At 38.5% G+C, this 17,931-nt stretch overlaps 1 protein-coding gene across 7 annotated transcripts in view; it reads left to right on the top strand.

Annotated features, from left to right (window-relative positions):
• FRYL (FRY like transcription coactivator) overlaps nt 1-17,931 on the top strand; it is a 256,547-nt gene that overhangs the window by 175,339 nt on the left and 63,277 nt on the right. For all 7 annotated transcript variants that reach the window (XM_038556047.1, XM_038556048.1, XM_038556044.1 and 4 more), the window contains 9 exons: nt 1,581-1,672; nt 4,563-4,735; nt 6,291-6,451; nt 6,985-7,095; nt 8,074-8,228; nt 8,549-8,648; nt 9,900-10,068; nt 13,751-14,007; nt 14,377-14,517. In XM_038556047.1, the coding sequence (XP_038411975.1) occupies nt 1,581-1,672; nt 4,563-4,735; nt 6,291-6,451; nt 6,985-7,095; nt 8,074-8,228; nt 8,549-8,648; nt 9,900-10,068; nt 13,751-14,007; nt 14,377-14,517 (1,359 nt within the window). The remainder of the gene's footprint in view (nt 1-1,580; nt 1,673-4,562; nt 4,736-6,290; nt 6,452-6,984; nt 7,096-8,073; nt 8,229-8,548; nt 8,649-9,899; nt 10,069-13,750; nt 14,008-14,376; nt 14,518-17,931) is intronic.

Raw genomic sequence — 17,931 nt, 5'->3', positions numbered from 1 at the left:
GATTGGGCTGCAAAGCAAGATAGGAACTATCTCATGGGAGACTGTCCTGGTCTTGGCTTTACCCAGTAGACCAGTGGTGATTAGATCGCGTGGGCATCTGAGAACTACCTGGAGGAGCTTCTTAAAAAATTAAAGATTCTGGGGCCTATTGAATGAGAATCCCTGAAATGGAAAAAAAAAAAAAAAAGAAAGAGAGAGAGAGAGATAATCCCTGAAATGGAGCCCAAAAGTCTTTTAAAAACCATCTTAGATGAGCCTGGTGTAGTAGACTGAGAATCACTGCTGTTAGTGTCACAGAGGAGTTAAAGCAGAAGGACATGGTGACAATAGCTGCTCTTTTAGAAACTTGAAGACAGCATCTGTCATTCTTCACTTCCTTTCTTTAATTCAGCCCTGTCGAGTAGTGATAGTATCCCCACTTAGTAATTGATTAGACTTTTGTTTCAGAATGAGTATGTTGATTACAGTACAGGATGATTCATTAGAGGGACGTGGAACTGGAAAGAAAATTAAGTAGCAATATTTATACTTCAGAATTTCAGGGGAAAGAAGTCATCGTAGCAAGTGAATAGAGAAGTACAGTGATGTGCCTTGAATGTAAGATTTATTTTTAGTGCTTTAACTCAAAATCCTTCTGTAGAGACAAAATGGAAACAAGTCATCTAAAACTTTGCAGAAATCCTCAAACCTTGCTTAGAAAACCATCCTGTTCAGTACAAATTGCCATAAACTTTATAAAGAGCTAAAAAGAAACATAATGAAATGTAATGAGTTAGTCATTAGCAAATTGGCCTCCTTGCAGAAGGCAGGAAATTGGATTATGGACTTGAAAGTGAAAGACCAGTAAGGAAGTTTCCAGTTGCTCTGTACTGTGACAATTACATCATAGTGACATAATGACCATAGAAGAAAGTGATACAGCAGATCTGTCACTTCCTACAATGAGAAAAACATTTTTTTTCCTTCCAATGGGAATTGGAAGCCGAATCCGAATCCGGTAGAGATATTACGGCTCCCATGCTAGCCATTAGTATTTTGGCTCTAGTAAGACAGATTTATTCATATTGTAATGATCAGAGAATTTTTTTCTTTTGTATTTAGTTTTTATGTCAAAATTATTGAGTGGAAAATGTTGGCAGAGCAAAATCTTTGGGATTTCTTCATTCCCCCTTTAGTTATTTGTCCTTTGTGTTATATTTGGGGGGATATTTTAGGGATTCTTAATGATACAGTGAGAACAATTTACTTAGCTGCTTCAGTTCTAAGTTGTCAGGTTAGCAAATCACTAAAGTAACTGTAAAGTAACTATAGGATTCTGTTTTCCCCCCACACAAGGAGTATTGCCACATAAAACATCATGTGATTTTATTTGGCTCATTAATTTCAAACAATTCCACACATATCTCTTTGATTCAGCAGCCACTAAAATGCTCGAAGTCTACATTGCACAAGCAAAATAATTGTGATGAACCCTAAAAGCCCAGAGATATGCACTTTTATTCTTTCCAAGTTATGCCAGAAAGTTTTCTATCAACTACTCTGAAGGACTTTTACTTACTACCTTTTTATCTTTGAAATAGAATATGAAACGGCGCAGGCGTCGAGATATTTTACGAGTACAACTGGTACGAATATTTGAACTGCTGGCAGATGCTGGTGTCATTAGTCACAGGTCAGTAATGGATTTTGGTTTTTAAAACTTTGGAATGAATTAGGGAATAATAATATTTTTTTCTCTTATGAAATATATAAAAACAGAAAAGCACCTTTGCAACAATGACAAAAAAATGCTACGCTCTGAGCATTATTTACCAAAGATGCATCTGTATTGAAGAAAATCTACCTCCAGTACTAGACTGGTTCAGGCAAAAAATAGCTATACTGTTCCTGGGATTTTGATATTTGTAGGAATCTAGTAACTAAAGCAAGTGGACAGTAGCCTTTTTTGTGTGACTGACTCAACAATTTCTTACCTCATCTTAAAGATCTATTTCCTTTGGATTGTAAAATCATATACACAAAGGCTAAATGCTAGAAGGTTTGCAGATTTATTCCAATCAACTGTTAATCTCTCCTGTTGGGGAAAATCGTGAAATCTGTGAACATAATTCATAGTCCGTAACTTTCCACCCTTCACCAATGAGAACATAAAACCTGGAGTTATTGCTAGAATAAAGGCATGTTTACACTATGACCAGCTCCTTGAGGAAAACCCCATCAGCTTTGAATTGAGAAAATAACTCTTTCCCTCAGAGGGGTAACTGTATTGCCTGACTATTGAAGGAGTGTGTGTGGGGGGGGGGGGGGAGGAGGTATATCTGATCACCTCCAAAAAAAGGTAACTGAACAGAGATCTTAGGAAAAAAGAGTGTTAATAAACAAATGCAGTATTGTGACTCTGGCACCTGTCTTGATTATTTCTTAATGTACCTCATACCTTCCACAGTGAGCATCAAATGCTCTTGACGAGTGCTTTCAAAACAGAGCTTTAATTAAAGAGAATTTAGACCGCTGACTTACCTTTTCTTTTATAGTAGCTGAAAAGCAAACGAAAAGAAAGAAAAAGAAACATTTTTTTTCTTGGTCCTACATGGTAATAAAACAGTGGAAGTTAGGAAAAGAGAATTTGAAACATGCTGGGCTTAATGCAAAAAATCAACAACCTAATACGTATCTGTATCTTTTTTTCTTCTGTTGTGTTGCTTTTAATGTTGTGTTCGTGAATGAAGAATCTTTGAATGGTACTATTTGGAGGAACTGCAGAATGTTGATATATTGAAAATTTAACTACAAAAGCTGTAGTCACTATTGAGCAGTAATGGTTTTGAACACAATTATGTGTTTTGCTTTTGGTTTTGTTTTTTTTTAAGAGAAAGTAATATTGTAAGGCTGTTAGTATTATGGACTTTTCATTTCCTCGATTAAGGGGGAAAAATAAATTCCAAAGGCCAAGATGCAGGGAATCTTTGCTTTGTTCACCCAGCTACTCCAGTATGCATAAGAGGTATTCAACGAGTAGTTTTTAAATGAATGAATGTTTTATTCTAAGCCAGGTTGCAGTCTATTAAATTGGTTTCCCATCCAGTAATAAATCATTAGTCAGAAATTAAAAACATTCCTTTAAAGAATGAAGGAGAACATTTCATTATGGATTCGTTCAACATATTTTTACTGTTGTAGACTGATATTTTTAATATACTGTAGTACCACTGTACTTTTGTTTTCATGGCCTCAACTACTAAAAATTATTTTTGCTTATAAAAGTCATATATTTTAGAAGTACTTTTCAAATATAACAAGGAAAAACTGATCAAAATAAATGTAAATAATAGCTAACCATTTAAATAGCACTTACAGTTTACTAATCCTTTTTTATATAGTAACTAACTTATATTCTTACTAAAATCCTCTGAAGTAGCTGCTAGTCAAGTGAGGGAACAAAACTGGAATCTAAGACTTCTGACTAACCAAATGACCTCCTTCCTTCTAGGTCATTGTTTCCAGGCACAGAACCCTTGCCTCAAAAAATTACTGCAGATATTTTTAAGGCAACTCCATAGGTATAGATAGAAGACTTGAAAACCAGAACTCTTACTTGAATGCTCTTAAATTTTTGTATCCAAAGTACTACCTATCTAGAATCTTGCTGAGAATAAGTATCTAATGGATATTTGATTAGTTGTGCTAAAGGCGTAATGTGAATTTGCATGGCATCTCTGAGAATATATACAACTAGTCTTTCCTCTTTCTACCTATCTTTTTTTTTTAAGTAGGTTCCATACCTAGTGTGGAGCCCAACATGGGGGTTAAACTCACAACCGTGAGATCAAGACCTGAGCTGAGATCAAGAGTCGGCTGCTTTTAACCGATTGAGGCACCCAGGCGCCCCTCCTCTTTCTACCTGATTCTAAACTGATTCTCCCTATCAGGCCTCTTGCTGAGGCCTCCTTTTTTCCTTATTTTAAGAAGCTATATATTTTGCCAGGGAGGGAATAACATTTAACACTCAGAGTAGTTGATTAGAGGTATGCATGGAATTTGAATAGTACATATTACAGTAGCAGTTTCTTAAGCACCATCTATTTTATATTTGTAAGCCAAAATCATGTTCATTTGATTTTTGTATATTAAGTTGCACACTACTATAACTGTGCCACGTTTAATATACAATTGCCCCTGAACATGGATTTGAACTTCATAGGTCCATTGGTATGTGGGTTTTTAATGGTAGAGTACTGTAAATGTATTTTCTCTTCTGATTTTCTTAATAACATTTTCTTTTCTTTAGCTTATTTTATTCTAAGAATGTAGTATATAATACGTGTGACATACAAAATATATGTTAATCGACAGTTTAAGTTATCAGTAGCTTTCCAGCAAACAGCAGGCTCTTTATTGGTAGCTAAGTTTTGCAGTCAAAAGTTATATGCTGGGGTAGCAGAGGTAGGTGTCCCTAACCCTCACATTGTTCAAGGGTCTGTATATTATTCTGATTTTGATTAGTAGGAATTTATTTTTATTTAAATTATAATTTAAAATCGCCTTTTCTTTCTTATTTTCAGTGCAAGTGGTGGCCTTGATAATGAAACACATTTCCTCAACAACACTTTATTGGAATATGTAGATTTAACTAGACAACTCCTGGAAGCAGAAAATGAAAAAGACTCTGACACACTGAAGGATATACGATGCCATTTTAGTGCCTTAGTGGCGAATATCATTCAGAATGTTCCAGGTAATTTCAGTTTTGTAAAACATTATTGAATATTAAGGGACCATCATATATTTCTTTCCCCTGAGGGTTTTAAGTCTAAGGTGATAAAAAGCAGCTTATGTACATAGTGGAAACGTATGTCAGCATAACATGGATGGCAAGAGTTTGTTTTACCTTTAGTTAGCGTTGTGAGTAGAAATCAGAAAGCAACCCCACATAGATTTTTTTTTAATGATAATCAAGACACTAACACCAAAAAAAAGTAAGAAATCAATAGAAGCTACTTTAGACAAACTCCTTCCAGAGGCAGTAAGCAAAACACAATTCTGTTCCAAATGGTAATTGAAAGTAGAATTAACCAGGTGGTTCTGAATAATGAAAGAAGGGTCTAGACCACAGTACAAAGTATAGCGGGTATACAGTGTTATTGATTGATTCCTTTAAGGTGTATGTACCTATGATTCCAGTACATGCTATATGCCAGGTACTGGGTTAGGCTCCAGAAATATTGGTCTATGCAGTTACATTTTAAAAAGACATAAATTGTTTGCAAGTATAGACATAAAAATGTGACTGTGGTCTTGGGTATACAATGTAAATGCAAATGTTTCTTTCTCTTTTCTGCAAAGGAATCATTTTGTTACCTTTAAAAGAACATGCAAACAGGTGACTCCTTAAAGTGAGAGCATGGATTGTGTTTTATAAGAGAAACCTGTAAGCATTTTTTTAGGCCCATTAATTTCAAATACAGGAGCCCTGTTTTGAACTTACAGAGGGAAATGATGCTATTTAGAGAAGAAGAGTATTCTTTCCCTCCATATTTTCTCATCTGAAGCTCATTAACACAAAGATATAATTTAGTCCATCACTAAACATTCTTCCATAGCTTCCGCCTTGGTTCATTAGGATACTGTTGAGTTTCTTCAACAAGGATTAAATGCAGAGAACTTGTAGATGGAATTTTTCAAGTGGAAAGAATTAATCTCAACCAGGGGTCTTCAAAGTATGTTATTTCTCTTCCGGTCACAGCAGCAAGAGGCAGCAGGATGGATTTAACTCTAGGCCTCACCTCTTACCTCAAGTAGACTGGTCACTCCTTTGTTCTGTATATCAAGATTTCACATAAGGATTCTTTTATAAAGACAGCTGTGTAGCTGAACACAGACAAAGCTCAGAGATGCCCTACCTAGTCCAAAGCATTGTGTTGGCAATGAACCAAGATCGAGTTGTGTTTATGTTGAGGTGTTGGCCAAGCTTACCATGTAGCCAGCAACATCTGGGGAGGAGCGGGGTCCTGGCTCCCAGTACCGTGCCTGCCTTGAAATTCTGCTTGCAGAGAACCCGTGTCTCTCATGATGCTGCGCTAGGTGGTGTCATAGACCGCAAACCTCTTTCTGGGTCTTTCATGTGTGTGTCAGTGATTGCTGTCACTGAGGAGGTTTTCAGTAGGTTCAAAGGAAAACTTTTGCTTTCTTTTTTGTAATATTACATTTCAATACCGAGTAAGTGGATGTGCATGTTAAAATGAAAAGAAATGGAAGTAATTTTTTTCCCTTCTATTCTTTTTTTTTTTCAGTGCACCAGAGAAGAAGTATCTTCCCTCAACAGAGCCTTCGTCACAGTTTGTTTATGCTGTTCAGTCACTGGGCAGGTCCTTTTAGCATCATGTTTACACCCTTGGACAGATACAGTGACAGAAATATGCAAATTAACAGACATCAGTACTGTGCACTAAAGGTACTACTTAGAAATCTGAGTTTTTTTCTTATGTGAAGAGTGCAGGTTAACTTTGTCTCTCGGTGCCTATTATTATAAAAAGGATCGACTTCTTCTGAGTACCGGAAAATATTAGAATATATGTTTGCCTGCTATATTCAAATATTTATACTCTACGTTTATTTAACTACATAAAACACAATGCAAAAAAGTTAGAGAATCTACCCAAAATTTAAATGCCATTTTCTTCTTAAAGAACTGAGAAATGCCTCTTCTTTTTCCCCACTTAAGTACTTTCTCTGGGTCCTTTTTTTCCTCTTCTCTTCCAGTACCATTCAAACTCCATGCCTTACCCAGTATCATGTATTTACTTATTACTCCTAACAAATGACTTAGTTTCAAAAATTGCTATTATACTCTTCTTTATAAAGGAAAGAGTTAAAGATATTGTGGCTACCTGAGCATGAATAAAAATATCCTGCCTCTTCTCATTAAGCAGCCAACCTATAACCTCTTAAATGTTTTAAATGTAATTCTAATATTATTGTTTGAAGGCTATGTCTGCTGTCCTATGTTGTGGCCCTGTTGCAGATAATGTAGGACTTTCATCAGATGGCTATTTGTACAAATGGTTGGATAACATTTTGGACTCTCTGGACAAAAAGGTGATTATGACAGTTCCTTTAAAATTTCACATGAATCACTCTGCATTATCTGGAATTACAGTATGACCCACTGAAAACAAGTATTTATATATTTATATATATAACATATATATTATATGTATGATAGGTTAGAATTATGTGCAAAAAGCATGTTATGTGAAATTAAATAGGATGCAGTAATTTAAGAAATTTCTAATTTTTATTTATTATTTAAATGTTAATTTCCTCTTTTTTTATAAGATTAATACAGTGTGTGTGTATATGTGTATATATATATACATACACACACATATGTATATTATATATATAATATATATATATATATATCTCATGATAGGGTTCTTGATCTATAAAGAAAATATTAAGATGGAATGCATTGAGCTCCAAGGAAGAAATCTGTTATTTTTTATGTTTAATATCATTTTTCTTTTTTTGACCCCTCTCCAATGACTCTTGCCTTCCCTTTTTCTTGTTCTCATACCGTACATGCACAGACTTCACAATTTAGAACAGGACTTACATTTTTTTCCCCTCAGAATAATTTTTCTATTGGGTTATCAAAAACAAGAATGAAGCTTGATAAAAATAACTGGAGAGGTTAATAACTCACTTTTCTGAAAGCACTTAATCACCGTTCATATTCATCAACCGCCTTCAGGGCTCTGCTGGAGGACAGAATTGTACTACTTAGAGTGTTGTGTAAAAAGCAGGAGACCAAGTATAATTTATCCATGCCATCTTTTTTTTTTTCTTTTGGCTGAATAAAATGAGAAGAAGTTGAACAAAAGGAGACAGGGTTTTGTGCTTAAATACATTAAATATGTATATACCATGTTTGTTAATGAAAATGTAGAAAAGTAGTTTTATATATATATCATATATATATATATGAGTTAATGTATATATATATAGTAGTTTATTTTATATGTAAAATGTATAAATTTCTTTATCCTGGGCAATGTTGTGACCTTTACTTAGGTTCATCAGTTGGGCTGTGAAGCAGTTACATTACTGCTGGAGCTGAACCCGGATCAGAGCAACCTCATGTACTGGGCTGTGGATCGATGTTACACTGGTTCCACCAGAGTGGCAGCTGGCTGCTTTAAAGCCATAGCTAATGTATTCCAGAACAGGTACTCTAGCTACTGTCTTCCATATTTTATTTAGCTTTTCTTTTTTTGTTTTTAAGAAAATGTGTCCTTTTGAATTCAGAAATAGTAAGAAACCAGTATTTTATTTCCTTGACCTCTAATGAAATTGGGCCAGAATAAAAATAATGAGTACCATGCATCTGTTGTTGGACCTTTTGCCTTTAAAAAACAAAAACCCAACAATAAAAAACACCTAGTCATAGGCTTAAAAGCTTGGTTTGCAGCCTTGCCCTTTGTATGTCATATTTATTAATGGTATGAAAGCCTCTAAAATTTATCTAACATGTAAAATTTGTCCCTAGGGATTATCAGTGTGACACAGTGATGCTCCTGAATCTGATACTGTTTAAAGCAGCTGATTCTTCTCGAAGTATCTATGAAGTTGCCATGCAACTGTTACAGGTTTGTAAGCAAATGTTAGTTAAAGTATCTCTTGTTGACAATTTAATAAAGCATGTAAATATTTAGCCTTTTTTTAAAAGATCTATTTATTTTAGAGTACAAGGTGGGGAGGGGCAGAGGGGGAGAGAGAGAGAGAGAGAGAGAGAGAGAGAGAGAGGAGCAAAAACCTATAGCAGATTCTGCTCTCAGTGCAAAGCCTGACGGGCTCGATCTCATGACTCTGAGATTGTGACCTGAGCAGAAACCAAGAGTCAGGTGCTCAACCAACTGTGCCACCCAGGAGCCCCTCAGCTTTATTTTTAATAGGGAGGCATGGTATCAATTCCTAATTATAACTACAAATAGAAAACAAAGATAATATAGATCACTTGAGTCTACAAATAATACAGAGTATTCAGAAGTGTGTTACAGAGGAGTTATGTATATATGCCCACATATGTGTATGTACCAATGAATATCTAGCAGTCGGGACCTACGTTGTGCATGTAACTATTTCTGTTCAGCAGGTAAGAATAATGTGAGCCAATTTTTTTTTTTTTGAGAACCAAGTAAAAAGTAATAGCCCCTTTATGATGAGCTTGTATAATTTTTCTTTATTAGACCAAGAAAAAGAACCAAGAAAGTTAACTTACCAAGCCTGGAGATAGCATTATTATCCAATACCTAACTAGTTGATGATAGGATAAGGTTCTTCACTCTTAACCAAGTTAAGAGCAAGATTCCAGTAGATGCAGATTTTTCCAGAGGTTTGAAGTGGTACTGATGGTGGTTTGTGGTCATCTTAGGAATTATACCCTCATGTCTTTATCAACTGAGAAGAAAGTTCAGTGCTGTCTCTTTACATAGTATAATATTAAAATAATTTTTAGCTCATATTACATATTTAATCTGTATTTCACCAAGATCTGCTTGAAGATTTTTTGTTTCACTTACACATGTTTTTCATATAATCCTGTTTTTGAACTGGAAAGTGGTCAATCTTCTGCAAGTAATTGTATAGTAAGTTGCTAAAGTCATTTTCAGACGGTCACTAACCCGGACCATTGGCATTAAGCCCAAGGAGTGTAAACCTTGTAAACAGTTAGAGATCTTTTGCAAACATTCCTGGGAATTAGAAACTAACATCTGAGATACTTTACAAGATACATAACTATATAGCTTTTAAATTGGAGTAATTCTCAGGAGATTTTATTTTTGAATTATAGCTGAAATGTAGAGGACTCATAAAATCTTGAATCTCCCTTCCTGCAGATCCTGGAACCGAAGATGTTTCGCTATGCTCACAAATTGGAAGTTCAGAGAACAGACGGAGTGCTCAGCCAGCTGTCTCCTCTCCCGCATCTGTATTCTGTTTCGTATTATCAGCTGTCTGAGGAATTAGCAAGGGCCTATCCTGAGCTCACTCTCGCCATATTCTCAGGTATGAGCGTTGAACCGGTTATTGGGTTTTCTTTAGCAATCATTTCTAAAAAAAACTAGTTTTAGGAAATCTTAAATTTCTTATTGCTTAAATAAGAAATTTGAGGCTGATTCAAAACAGAACGTGTCTCTATGAAAGAGAATTTTTTCCTTTAATAAGATTTAATACTAATCTATCTTGATACATACATTTCTTATTACTGTAAGGCTTCTCACTTTGCCTTCTCTTCTCCACCCCAGGGGGGAAAAAGGGGAGGGGACTTCACATGCAACTTAAAAACGTTTCTTCAGGATGCCTGGTTCAGTGGTTGAGCATCTGCCTTTAGCTCAGGTCATGATCCCCGGATTCTGGGATCAAGTCCCCAGGGAACCTGCTTCTCCCTCTGCCTGTGTCTCTCATGAATAAATAATAATCTTTAAAAAAATAAAGGAAAAAAAAAAGGTTTCTTCAGTAGACACAGAACTTCCTATATCTTGACATACACTTTATCTTGCATATTGGTCTATCGTTAGTAATAAAAATGAGCAGGGATAAAGATACAGGTTTCTTTCTGTAAGTGAAACCTCTCATGATAGGGAAAGGTCCTGTACTGCCTTGAGCAAAACTCCTGCCAGGATCCCACATTGCTTTCCGTTCCAGTTTCCTTCTCTTGTGCCGACAACAGTTCCTTCCAGGGGTTTCTAAAACAGCAGGACTATGGGTCAGGCAAGGTGTCCTTTCTCTCTGGATCTCCCAGGACCCAGATTTAGGAGTTTTTGTTTAAAATCTAGTTTAACCTTCTGCCCAGTGAACACACTATGGCAAGTGCTCCTAATGTGCTTTATCCTTTTCCTGAAAACTTAATTTTAACCCTTAGGTCATTTTTCTGCCTTTCACTTGTGACAATATCTTATTTTAGTATGAAACTTGGACACGCACCAAAACAGGCATCCAGGAGATGACAGGATCCTGCTGTGGCTCCTTTCTTTCATTTGGCCTAGAGACTTAGTCACCTGAACCTTCCTTGAGCATCTTTCCACAGTACCCATTTCCACAGTAGAAACAGTTTCCTGTCCCTCAGTGACCCGAATGGGGGAAAGCCATACAGCAGTGCAAAGCCGTGGCTGCCATGATCACTGATGCTGCAGTTGGGCTGCTTCTCGAGGCTCCCACGCAGAAGGCAAAGCCATCCAACTGAGGCTCAACGCTCAAGAAATTGGTGGGGGTGGCCCATGCCCACAGCTCAGATGCTGTGTCCTTTGCTTCTGTCTACAGACACTTGTCATTAGGATCTGCCAGTTATAACTCCTCTGCTTAAAATGGTTTATTCTAAACCAAAATATAGCCTGTAAGCCTGCTCAGGGCAGTTTTCTGTTTTATTGTTTCCAAGGCAAGATGAGCAGAGTATTTGTTGGGGATCGTACGGGATCGCTGTCGATATAAGCTTTGCCCCACTTTGAAATTTGAGGGTCCTGCTCCTTCCTTTCTCTGGAACCAGTTGTGGTAATCTTTAAATGTCTTCAGCTCTCTGGCTTCCTCCTGTCCTTTTCCTCCTTTACACCCACCCCAGGCCCATCCGCCACCCCCTTTACCTGCCTGACTATCCACATTCACTTTTTCCTTGTTCTCAGCCTTTGTACGTCTTCATAAATGGCCTTTAGACTCCATTCGTGTGAGCTTCCTCTATGAACTTACTAAAGACATTCTAACAGCTAAGTCTAATCATCAACATTTGGTCTTCAGTCTGTTGGCTACTTTTCCAGGCAGTTAATGTTTGTCACCTTACATTTCTTTAAATACCAACCTCTCTTGATTTCTAGAAACTTAATATTTCCTGGTTGTCCTTCTGCTGTGAGCTATTCCTTTTCTGTCACTTTTGGTGGATTCTTTCCTTCTATCTTAAGTATTCGTGTTCCCAGGCCTCCTTCTCAGGAGACCCTGTCTCCCAGAGAGAGGTCACTGCCATTGCTGTGGCCCCAGCTCCCACAAATGACCACCTCTCCCCTGGACAGAACCTCTTCAGCCAACTACTCATAGAGCTTCAGGTCTTTCCTTTCATACCGGAGGCAGTAACATTAATGTCTTAATAGAAGGGATTCTTGTAAAAAGTGAGAATTGAATATAACCAGAAAGCATTGGACTGAGCACTTCATCAGCACTATTTCCAATGTGCCATGATAATCCCATGAGGCAACTGCTTTTGTTACCCTCTTCTCACCGATAATAAATTGAGGATCAGAGGTTGACAGGTTGGCCCTCAGTCAAGCAGCTTATACCGGGTAGAGCTGGGATTCAGACCCATGTGTGTGCAGTTCCAGAATGACCTTTCAAATCACTACACTTCTATATTTACTCCTTTTAATGAGTAAATAACTACAAAGCCTAGCAGGCAAGAGGGGGCCAAGGAGAAAAAAGATTTTTATTAAAAGTGACTTACAGAAATTTAACAGGGTATAAACTATAAAAGCACAAAGCACATGGGCCTTGGAATCAACCTAGTGTTTGGATCCTCTGCCACTCGGTACTTTTCTGACTTAGGCAGGTTACTTTGCCTCTGGCCACCTCACACGTTTATCATGAGCACTAAATGAGATGAGTGTAAAAATAACAAGCATTTCCTAGGAGTCTCCCCTATAGAGAACCAACATAGGTGACGTTTTTGATGGGTCAGTTTAAATTAATCTATGTATAAGGACTGTCTCATGTACTTATGTGTTATTGAGATAAAATACACATATCATGAAATTTACCACCGTAATCATTTTAAGTAAATAGTTCAGTAGCGTTAGGTATGTTTATATCGTTGTGAAACAGGTCTCCAGAAGTTTTTCATCCTATCGAACTGGAACCATCTACTAAACAACTCCTTTTTTGCCCCTACCCCCTTGCCTCCTGCTAAACCCCCACTGTAGTTGTATTTACATGAATTTGACTATTTTAGATACCTCTTATATAGTATCTGTGTTTTTGTTTCATTTAGCATAATGTCCCCAAGGTTAATCCATGTTGTAACATGACAGGATGTCCTTTTTAAAGGCTGTATAGTATTCTGTTGCAAACCTGTCTCTATGTGTGCACCACATTGCTTATCCATCCATCTGTCCATGGATGTTTGGGTTGCTTTCTACCTGTTAGCTATTGTGAATGGTGCTGCCATGAACAGGAGTATGCAAATATCTCTGAGACCCTGCTTTCAGTTCTTTTGGATATATATATAGAAGTGGGATTGCTGGATCATATGGTATAGTTCTATTTTTAATTTTTGGAGGAGCTGCCATGCTGTTTACTGTAGTGGTTGTGCCACTTTCCAACCCCAGCAACAATGCATAAGCATTTATATGCCTGTACCACCAAGAGTATTGTTATATAAAAGCATGTGATTTTTGTTAGTTGTTAATTTTCTTTATGATGTCATCGAGATGAAATTTATTAAAAGGGGAAACAGCACTTGTAATTTTTTAAAGCAGTGAGTCAAGGGGCACCTGGACGGCTCAGTTGGTTATGGAGTCGAGCCCTCCGTGGGGCTCCCCATGCTCACACTCGCTGCCTCTCTCTCAAATAAATGGGTAAAATCTTTTTAAAGTAATGAGTAAAATCTTGACTCCTTATTCTTTAAGAACGAGATGTTGAAATACTAATTACAAATCAAAGGAAACCAAAGTGATACTGGTTGTTCCCTCTTTTGGCTTGTTTTTGATCGCAGAGATAAGCCAGAGAATTCAGACTGCCCACCCCGCCGGGAGGCAAGTAATGCTGCACTATCTCCTGCCGTGGATGAACAACATTGAGTTGGTGGACTTAAAACCTCTGCCCACGGCGAGGCGGCATGATGATGAAGACGACTCCTTAAAGGACCGGGAACTGATGGTGACTAGCAGGCGCTGGTTGCGAGGAGAGGGCTGGGGGTCCCCACAAGCCACTGCGATGGTTTTGAACAACCTGATGTATATGACAGCAAAGGTAAAGTGGAGCTTGTGTTCACCCCTGCTGCACAGAATTAAGGGGAGGAGAAAAGGTTGGAAATAGTGGATGAAGAGATCAGATAATCCTGGGCTCACCAAACAGATACTGGTTTGAAAAAAACCAAATTCCTTTCTTTTAGATACTTCTCATTAAATAGAAAATATGTCTTATGGAGGACAAGATAAAAATCATATATGATTAATGATATTTATGTTTAGAGTTGAAAGAAATGACTATTCCTCTAGAGTATGGAAGAGATTGAAGTTGTCTATAAAAACATGACTTTCTAGTATTTCATGGTGTGACAAGTTGGGGGATTCAATAAGCAACCATCACTGAAGTGTGCGTTGTGTGTACCGCGTCTAGTATGGTGATGAGCTGGCCTGGTCGGAGGTGGAGAATGTGTGGACCACGCTCGCAGATGGCTGGCCGAAAAACCTGAAAATAATTTTGCACTTTCTGATCAGCATTTGTGGAGTGAATAGTGAACCAAGCCTCTTGCCTTATGTACGTATTCAGGTTCATTTAATTTTTTCTTTCTTTCTTTCTTTCTTTCTTTCTTTCTTTCTTTCTTTTCTTTCTTTTCTTTCTTTTCTTTCTTTTCTTTCCTTTCTTTCCTTTCTTTCCTTTCTTTCCTTTCTTTCTTTTCTTTCCTTTCTTTCCTTTCTTTCTTTTTTTTTTTTTTAATAGTATTTACTTGGTTTGTTGTGGTACCCAGAGTATGGGCAGCAGGAAAGCAGCAGAGGCAAAGCAAGGGCTACAGTGAGGACCCTGCCAGGAAATCACACATGCCTTTATTCATTGCTTTATGTCTACCGATATCATCTGGCTGTTATTACAGGGCAGGTGCTCTTCTAGGTTCTGGACATTTCAGTCCTGGGGGAGATGGAGATTTTATTCTTTGAACCTTCACCTAATCTATTTAATGAATAAATCAGCAAGTTAATAAAGCCCCAGCTTGATAAGGGCTACAAAGGAAAATTGCAGAGTACGGAGGGCAAATAATTGAGGAACCACAGCTCTCTGGGAGGACTAGAGATGAACCTCAAGGAAGTGACAGAGAAGTGAGACCACAAAATGAGAATGTTTATAATTTCTTCAAGGCAGGAGCTGGATATTAGAGCAGAATGGTGAGGGAGGATGCTCAGCGCCTGCAGAATTGTACCTCCAGAAACAAGGGAAAGCAGAGGAAGAGGTAACGCAGTGAGGAATGTCACAGTCTTTACCCTCTAGAGGGGAAAGCAATACTTAGTCTCATGTTCTCAACGAGGGTAGATTTATGAGACAGGAGGGTCAAACAGGATCCACACAGGCATGCAGGTGCACATGTGTGTGTCCAGACATGGACGTCAGGCCCACAGCAGTGTCCTGACTGTTCCACAGGAGACTAGCTCTGCAGAATGTTACAGGTCCTACTTTAAACAAGCCATTGAATGGCTTTGCCTAGCCTAACATCCCCCCACTTACCTCGGTTACTGGCAGCCTTGTTCTGAAGGCCTTCCACAGGATTAATACTCTGTTAGCAGTTAGGGAGAGGAAGGTGTGGTGGGAAACAAGAAGCCCCCCCCCCCCCTTACCTCTCTGAGCTCCGCTCCTCCTATTTTCCCCCAAGGGCCCCCTACCCGAAGCCTCACTGCCCTGCCCTAGGGCCTTGCCACCTTGCTCCCTCCCCTGCCTCCTTCACATCTTTCCTCAAGTGCCCCTTCTCATTGAGACCTGTGCTGGTCCCCCTGTGAGGACTGCAGATGCTCTGTCCCGACACGTACTCTCTTTTCCCCTTTCCCTGCCCTGTTGGTTTTCCCAGCACTTGCCATCATCCAACATGTATTTTACCTCTTTGCCTCACTGCTTTGGCCTCGGTCAGCGTGGTCGATGCTGCTCCTCAGGGGCAGGAATTTTTCTGTCTGGGTCATCACCCTCTTCCCGGAATCCGAAATAGTGCCCAGCACAGAGAAGGTACCAAATAATTGGATGGATAAACGCGATTTGGGCTGAAAGAAGAAGACAGGCGTGAAGTAAGAAATCCAAGAAGCCAAGATGAAATTCAGAGAATAACCGTTTGCCAGGAACTTAAAAGGAGCTATTTTGAATGCCAGGCATAATTTCTTCATTATCATTTCTTGATCACTTACTGTCAGCCAGGCATGGTGTAAGCACCTCACCTACACCATCTCGTTGAATTCTCAGGTCTGAGCATGTGAAGACGCCGGCAGTTTTACGGGTGAATGAAACAGGGCAGAGAGAAGAGGGACTTCTTCAGTGTTGCACAGCCACTGGCTCTGTCACTTAGAGTGGAATTCCCAGTCTGTGGAGAAGGCAGTGCAGCTGGGGCGGGGCTGGGGCTTGAAGACACAACAGGATTAGAGAGCGATTGGTCCTCATAGTCAGACACATTAAAGGCACAGAGGCAGAACTGTACCCTGGATCTGAGAACAGAACTAGCAGGTTGGGTAGATGCAGTGCTGTGGGTAGGTCAGTTATCAATGGATAGTCATTATAAGATTTCTGATATGATATAATAAAGCAGGTTTTAAGATTTGCCCAGGGATGGGGCACCAGGATGGCTCAGTCGGCTAAGCATGCAACTCTTGATTTTTGGCTCAGGTCATGATCTCAGGGTCATAAGATATAGGACTCGGCACTCAGTGGGAGTCTGCTTGAAATTTTCTCTTTCTCTCCCTCTTCCTCTGCCCCCCCCCCCCCCCCCCCGCCCAATACAAGTCCATCAATCAATCTTTAAAAAAAAAAAAAAAGATTTTCCCAGGGGTCATGTAAAGCAGAGTTGCTCAGTTGTCTATATACAGGTAAATCACCAGGCTATCTGGTTCTGGCTCTGGGGGGAGGGGGTGGTCAGGGGTTGGGACAGGGCCTGAGATTCTAGATTTCTGGCCACTCCTGGTGATGATGTCTAATGCTGGCAGGACCACATTTTTTTTTTTCATTAAGGATTGAAGTACAAAAAAAAAAAAAAAAAAAGGATTGAAGTACAAAGAAAAAAGTGAGATAGGCTGATTAGTTAGTAAGCAGTTCATTAATATGTATTATTAACACACAGGCATACTACTGAAATGTTTTTTTCACATATTTAATTCATACTACGTGCTATCCGTGTTTAAAGAGCTAATATTAAGTCTTATTTAATCCTAACAACTGTATGGAGTATGTGCTCTTGTCCCCATTTTGCAGAAGAGAAAACAGAGAGTAACTGTCCAATTGCATAGCTACTAAGCATCTACACTCCGATCCAGGTTGTGTGATTTGGGTTTCAGTTTAGTTCTGGTTCCTTGCTTTTAATCACTGCTCTGTACCTGCTGGGTTGAGTATAGAGTATTAATAGGGAAAGCAGAATTAAAACTAAATCCTGTGTTTGAAGTCTAAGAGAAAATTTGGGATGACATTATTTTATTTTATTTTTATTTTATTTTTGGGGGATGACATTATTAATTGAAACGTCTCCATTTTTTTTTAAATTTTTTATTTATTTATGATAGTCACAGAGAGAGAGAGAGAGAGAGGCAGAGACATAGGCAGAGGGAGAAGCAGGCTCCATGCACCGGGAGCCTGATGTGGGATTCGATCCAGGGTCTCCAGGATCGCGCCCTGGGCCAAAGGCAGGCGCCAAACCGCTGTGCCACCCAGGGATCCCTGAAATGTCTCCATTAAAGAGAAAGTGATTTATAGGAAAGCAATTATCTTTTGCTTTTCTTAAAAAAAAAAAAAAGCAAAATATTAAAGAAGTCAATAATGTGGAAACTGCTGAACAGTTAAGTCATCCCAATTAAAGATAATGCCAAGGGAAAAAAAAAAAAAAAGATAATGCCAAGGGCTGTAGGAAGGACCATATTTATAAAGCCAACTAATGTCGTGCTGCTGACCCGAGATTCAAATTGAAGTTGTGCTTATTCATCTCCCATTTCAGAT

The sequence above is a fragment of the Canis lupus genome, chromosome 13 (genome assembly GCF_011100685.1).
Source record: "Canis lupus familiaris isolate Mischka breed German Shepherd chromosome 13, alternate assembly UU_Cfam_GSD_1.0, whole genome shotgun sequence".
Classification (NCBI taxonomy): Eukaryota; Metazoa; Chordata; class Mammalia; order Carnivora; family Canidae; genus Canis; species Canis lupus.
This window is presented reverse-complemented; position numbering and strand designations above follow the sequence as displayed.